This window comes from Panicum hallii, chromosome 4, assembly GCF_002211085.1.
Source record: "Panicum hallii strain FIL2 chromosome 4, PHallii_v3.1, whole genome shotgun sequence".
Classification (NCBI taxonomy): domain Eukaryota; kingdom Viridiplantae; phylum Streptophyta; class Magnoliopsida; order Poales; family Poaceae; genus Panicum; species Panicum hallii.
The window spans coordinates 13612266-13618697 of NC_038045.1; the positions used below are offsets into that span (position 1 = coordinate 13612266).

General features: G+C 39.5%; 1 protein-coding gene across 2 annotated transcripts; it reads right to left on the minus strand.

Moving 5' to 3' along the window:
- Positions 1-2400: 2400 nt before the first annotated feature.
- On the minus strand, positions 2401-4663 carry LOC112889836 (F-box/kelch-repeat protein At3g61590-like). 2 transcript variants are annotated; one of them, XM_025956612.1, is made up of 4 exons: positions 4572-4663; positions 4441-4482; positions 2800-4014; positions 2401-2706 (listed from the first exon to the last, which is right to left on the minus strand). In XM_025956612.1, the coding sequence occupies exons 3-4, from the start codon at positions 3992-3994 to the stop codon at positions 2690-2692; spliced, it is 1212 nt and encodes a 403-aa protein (XP_025812397.1). In that variant the 5' UTR covers positions 3995-4014; positions 4441-4482; positions 4572-4663; the 3' UTR covers positions 2401-2689. The 2 variants fall into 2 exon arrangements, with proteins under 2 accessions (XP_025812397.1, XP_025812395.1); XM_025956610.1 differs by having other exon boundaries at positions 2401-4014.
- Positions 4664-6432: the final 1769 nt, after the last annotated feature.

The window sequence follows — 6432 nt, forward strand, 5'->3', positions numbered from 1 at the left end:
GATTGATCGAAGAATGCAATATTGCTTATGCTTTGAGTGTTGCGGAAGAGATTGAAGGTGTTGCGGAACCTTCCAATTATTCTGAGGCTATTACTTCTGCTGATTGCAATAATTGGATGACCGCTATGCAAGATGAGATGGAGTCACTTGAAAAGAATGGTACTTGGGATTTTGTCAGATCGCCCAAGGCATGAACGTTGCAAATGGATTTTCAAGAGAAAGTAAGCTATTTCTCCAAGTGAGCCAGCAAGATATAAAGTAAGGTTGGTTGCTAAAGGCTGTAGTCAGATTCCATGTATTGATTTTAATATATCTGTTCTCCAGTTGTGAAGCACAGTTCTATTTGCACATTACTTAGTATTTTTGCTATGCATGATTATGAACTTGAGCAATGAGATGTTAAAACTACTTTCTTACATGGGGATTTAGAAGAGGACATTTACATGGACCAACCTGAAGGTTTTGTTATTCCTGGAAAAGAAAAATCTTGTTTGTAGATTAAAGAAATCTCTTTATGGCTTGAAACAATCTCCTAGGTAATGGTATAAGAGATTTGACTCATTTATGCTCTCTCATGGTTTTAAGCGTTCTAATTATGATAGCTGTGTCTAATTGAAGATAGTTAATAGTTCAGTTATTTATTTGCTTCTTATGTTGATGATATGTTGATTGCTGCAAAAGATAAATCAGAAGTAGCTAAATTAAAGGCACAATTGAGTAAAGAATTTGAGATGAAGAACTTAGGTGCAGCTAAGAAAATTTTTGGTGTCAAAATTATCAGAGATAGAAAGTCTAGTATGTTATACCTCAGTTAGCGAGGTTATATTGAAAAGGTTCTTCGTCATTTTAATATGCATGATGCGAAACTAGTGAGTACTCCGTTAGCTGCACGTTTCAGATTATCTTCAGCTTTATGTCCGGTGTTAGATGATGATATTGAGTACATATCTAGAGTTTTATATTCGAGTGCAGTTGGTTCTCTTATGTATGCCATGGTCTGTTCTCGTCCTGATTTGTCTCATGCATTGAGTGTTGTCAGTAGATACATGACTAATCCTGGCAAAGAGCATTGGAATGCAGTTCAGTGGATATTCAGATATTTGCGAGGTACTTCTAGTGCTTGTTTGCAATTTGGGAAATCTAGAGATGGACTTGTTGGTTATGTTGATTCTTATTATGCTGGCGATTTGGATAAGAGAAGGTCTCTCACAGGTTATGTTTTCACCATTGGTGGTTGTGATGTTAGTTGGAAAGCATATTTGCAGGCTACTGTTGCTTTGTTCACTACTGAAGCTGAATATATGGCTATTTCTGAAGCTTGTAAAGAAGCTATTTGATTGAGAGGTTTATACTCTGAACTTTGCGGGATTTCTTCTTGCATTACTATACACTGTGATAGTCAAAGTGCTATTTATCTTACTAAAGATCAGATGTTTCATGAAAGAATAAAGCACATTGATGTGAGATATCATTTTATTCGAGGTGTTATTGCTGAAGGTGATGTTAAAGTATGCAAGACAAGTACTCATGACAATCCTGCTGATACGATGACTAAGCCTGTTCCTATAGCTAAGTTTGAGTTATGCTCAAGCTTAGTTGGTGTTAAAATTTAAGCCCTAGTGACTTTGAATATGTTAGAATCAACATAAGTACCGGAGTAAAATATATTGCCGGTCCTCAAACTTAGTTCGGGATGTCATTCTGGCTCCCAAACTTTCAGAATGCACATCCAGATATTCAAACTTGCGATTTAAATCATCAATTTAAGTTATAAAGTGTTTCAACTTACATGGAGCTTACATGTTGATCCAAATTTTATTTTTAAAACCTTTTGCTAAACTATTTTATTTTCTATTTTTTCCCAAAATTTTGTTTGAAAACTTTATGTCGATTATTTTCTTTTCCAATAATTCATCTAAAATTTATTTATTTTTTTGCAAATTTAGTCATATGAGTTTCTTTTTTACAATTTTTACACATATCTTTTGTATTTGAATATTGTTAAACTGGTATGAATTATTTTGTTTGTATATAATTTTTTATTTGAATAAATTATATAACTTTCAATTTAGCTTAAACAACTATGTTTTGAACCTCACGTGATATGATTAGCAAGTTTACGAATCTAAATATGCGATATGCGTTTTGAAAGTTTGGGGATCGGGATAACATCCCAAACCAAGTTCAAGTACCATCGGTGCATTTTACTCTAAGTATTGCATCGGAAAATGGAGCTGAATTATGATCTGGTAGGTCACCTATGGTTTAGGAAGGAAAAGGATAAAAAAAGGTGTTCTGCTCAGAAGGAGCTACATAGTGGGGGCAAAGCAAGGGCTTCTTTTGCATTTAGTATTAGCTTAACAAACAAAACAAGCATTGTAGCACCCACCAAAAAGCAAATGAAGACAGAAAGGAACGCACCATTGCACCAACAACGGTGAAATGAGAAAAGGACAAAGTTTCACGATATAAGAAAGGACATGGTTTGCAGATAACAAAGGAAAGTATGTGCACTAGGAAACAGTTAACTTTTTTTTCCATTAGCATATCTTCATTCCTCAATCCAATCAACCAATGATCCAAAACATCACAGCCCCATAGTTTGATTAGAAGATATACCCAGCACCAGAAGGGGATCTGTGCAAAAGTAGGACATTTGCTGTGTTCAGTGCGCCCCCATTGGCAACACTTACTTCACCTTGGTGTCTGGAATAGAATGGAAGTTATAATATTTTCATTTTTTTGGTGAGACCAATGTAAGTTATGAAGTAATATCTAGCCTTGGCTCAAAAGAGAAACCTGTGAACAGCTGCAGCGGAAATCTCTTCATCATGGGGCTTTTCACTGACCACTTCCATAGCTTCTGGCTCATGTCAAATGTGAGCAGAGCTGGTGATCCGTAGCTCTGGATGTAGATCAGTTCATCTGCCCCGCTGCTAACAAAGACATCATCAAACTCTCCAAATCCCTGGAAGAATTTGTGAGGCATTCGAGAAACCTCATGCCACTCCTTATCACATAGCTGCCAGATACCAATGCCTTTAATGATACCAGCTCTATCTTGCTTTCCAATTCCACCAACCATAATAAGCTTTTCTCTCAGGTTCATCAACCTCCCACATGTAAGGGAGCATGGCACTGGTATAGCCATGCTCATCAAAGAAGTATGATTATGTCTAGAAGTAAGGTCATAAATGAGGACACGGTGCCGATGCTCCTCATTCACCAAAATTCCAGTGCTATACACCAGATAGTAGAGGACTCCCTCACAGATGATGCACTCATCACCTCCTCGCCATCTATGTAGTACTTCCTTGAAGGGCGTTATCCATTCACCGGTCTCTGAATCATACAAATTGATAGACAACTCCCAAAGATAATACTCCCCTGGCACCTGATTGCACCTTGCGACAACCACAGTATAACAATGTGACTTCCTGCTCGCAGAGATGGCGAGGGCGCTGTAATCTGCGGACCTCCCACCAGGAGCATCAGCAAGCCTCTTCCAATCCTTGGTTATTGGGTTGCACACAAAGACCCAACTTCTGTTATCACCGTCCATCAAGCACACCAGTCCAGCCGATGAAGAAGTGGACCAGTTGCTCTTCTCAATGCAAGGGAAGTCGAAGCTGTACCACTTGCGCAGGCTCGGGTCATAAGCAAAGCCAGAGACCACCTCGTCGCTGCAGGTGAACATGAAGTACCATGGCTTCTGTGGCGCCATTCTGTTAAGTGTGCACCTCAGGACATGCACAGCCTCATGCCATCTCTTGCAGACTGATTCAGATCTTATGACACTCACAACAGGTAACATGGAGAGAACTTTCTCCAAGAGATCATCAGGGAGAATGACATCCAATGAGACTGCCAAATCTCTCTCTTGATCATCACCGTCTTGGGAAATTGCTGTGTATTCAATGATCTCAGCACCAAAGCAAGATGATGGATACAGCTCCCACTCCTCCGTGTCCATTGATGGCATAGGATAAACCATGCCGGGATGAATAGAGGTGCCTGGATATGACGGCCAATGTATAACTTATGCAGCATCATACTGAACATAAAAACATTAAGCTACATTTAAAAAGAAAAATAAATTTATTTACATCAACTCATATGTTTGTGAAAATTGAAACAAAAATATTTGATCAGAGAAGGGGTTCTAGACAAAACAGGGAAATCAAGCACAGGAAAAATTACGAGAAATTTGAAAAAAAAAGTGAAAAAGAACAAAAGCACCAATGCGCAGGGTTACACGGCAAATTCCCCCAGAATATCCAACACAAATAACATGAAGATTTGTACGCTGTACTGCTAATAACCTCAAGAGTCCCCAGGCAATCTTGTCCGCCTGATTCCGCCAAGAAACCACAAGATTTCTCCCCCAAAGAAACCACAGATTTTTCTAACTTTCTCACGAATCAAGAATGGAGAAGTTACCTGCGATTCCAGCCGACCCCAGCCGCCGCCGATTCCCCAAATCTGCAGGGATCAAACAGATCAGATGGGCGCGAGATTTGGGGGGTCTAAGGGCAGGGGAAGAAGCAGGGGAAGGCGGGTGGTTTGGTTATCCGCTTTTGCCCGAACAGATGAAACAGTGGGCTCTCGTTAGGTCCAAACGCAAGCAATGGAGCTGAGAAACACGTCTGCAGCTTGATGGAGGTGAGAGAAATGTGACGGAGGAGTGCGCCAATGCGGGGAAAACGCTGGTGCTGGCCGCGGTTTTATAGCCCGCAGAGATGGGCAAGGTTTATCTGAGGAATAGTAGCAACTTGTTTTTTTTCCCTCTTAGGCTCGTGTAGTCGTGTTGGCAACATGTGTTGATCAGGAAAAGCATAATAAGGCCAGTGAACAGGAGATGCAATTCTCAATTTATCCACCCTTTTAGCAATTTAATGGGATATAACTTTTAACAATCGCTATTGCATAGTTTTTTCACCCGCTTAATATAATTGGCTTCAAGATTTTAGCAGACATAGGTAATCCGATCGAATTAGCAGTAGAGTTTTATGGTTTCAGGAGGGTTACTAATGGTTGCCGTAACTAGAAGACGGGGAGGGGGAGGGTTATCATTTGGCTGTCATGTTGACCTGTGGTAGAACAAACGGTTCAAAGAAAATAACAGTGGATTTGTAAGACAATCTTGAGTATTGATGATGGGATTCTGAAATAGATATAACAGCCGGAGAATTTTTTAGTATTGACCAAAATGCCTATGCTTGTGTAAATTTACTCTTTTTAATTGTAATAAAGATGTTTACGAGGATATTGTTGGGTTATATATGCTTTGGATAAACCAAACTCACTGATGCACCATCGAGTCGATGACAAAATAGACACTGTAAGGGCACAGTAATGGCATGGCATCCCCTCCACATAAGCTGAACCTGAAAATACGATCTCATTTATTTGTTGGACCAGGAAATCTTATGCTACATTTCCTGTATGCTGTCACCTGCAACATCCGTGAGATCCTCCACCTAGATCCTATGTACTGGGAAATGGAATAATGTCATTTTACCAATCATTTGAGCTACTTTTTTCGGGTGAAAGAGAGCTTTATTAACTAGTTGGAAGGGTTACAACCTACAATCGTTCTAGACGAACACTTGAGCCACTTCTGCACCTGAAATTGGCAGGTCAATAAGAAACCTAACACTGAGGCACACCAAGAGAGTACAGTAGGGTCAACCAAGGAGGTTCCAGCATCAACTAAGACTTGCGAGATGGCGGAATATGGTGAATGAAGCGATGATAGTCTAAAGAAGGGATTTTTTTTTGCATGCTATTACTACCTCCATTCTTATGGTAGCTAAAGAAGGGATCTTTTAATGCTATTACTACATCCGTTTTTAAATATATGATCCTCGGGACAGGCTAATTGTGTCAAGACGAATGAACTTTGCTTGTCTTAAGATGCCATATATTTGAGAATGGAGGGAGTATTACAAAATTGCCAACTTCCTTATTTGCCATCGTGTATTTGTGATATATGTCTAGACACAAAATTTGAGCAAACTCTGAATTTTTATTAAAAATGCAGAAATGTGTAGAATGTTTTCTTATGCCTTTGTTGCAATACTGCAATTAGGCTATACTGTAGCTTCTTAGAGGCTCGAGTTTGTGGTTTAGAGTAGCCTTTTAGGGGCTGGACGAGGTCTCTTTTATGCATGATTGGTGGAGACACCATAAGACTTCTTTACCTTACCTAATATACATGGGCGTATCAAAGTTAATTCCAGTACCCATCAATTCTCCCAGCCTCATTAGATGGCTGCATTTCATTTGCTGTTCCATGGGGCACTATCTTCCTTGCATGCTTCTCCTTTCTAAGCTCATGAGTACACTTGTTCCCAGAAAAGGGTCATTAATGCACTGCATATGCTTTTTATTTTGAAATAAACACTGCATATGCTTTTGTGTGGTGCTGAC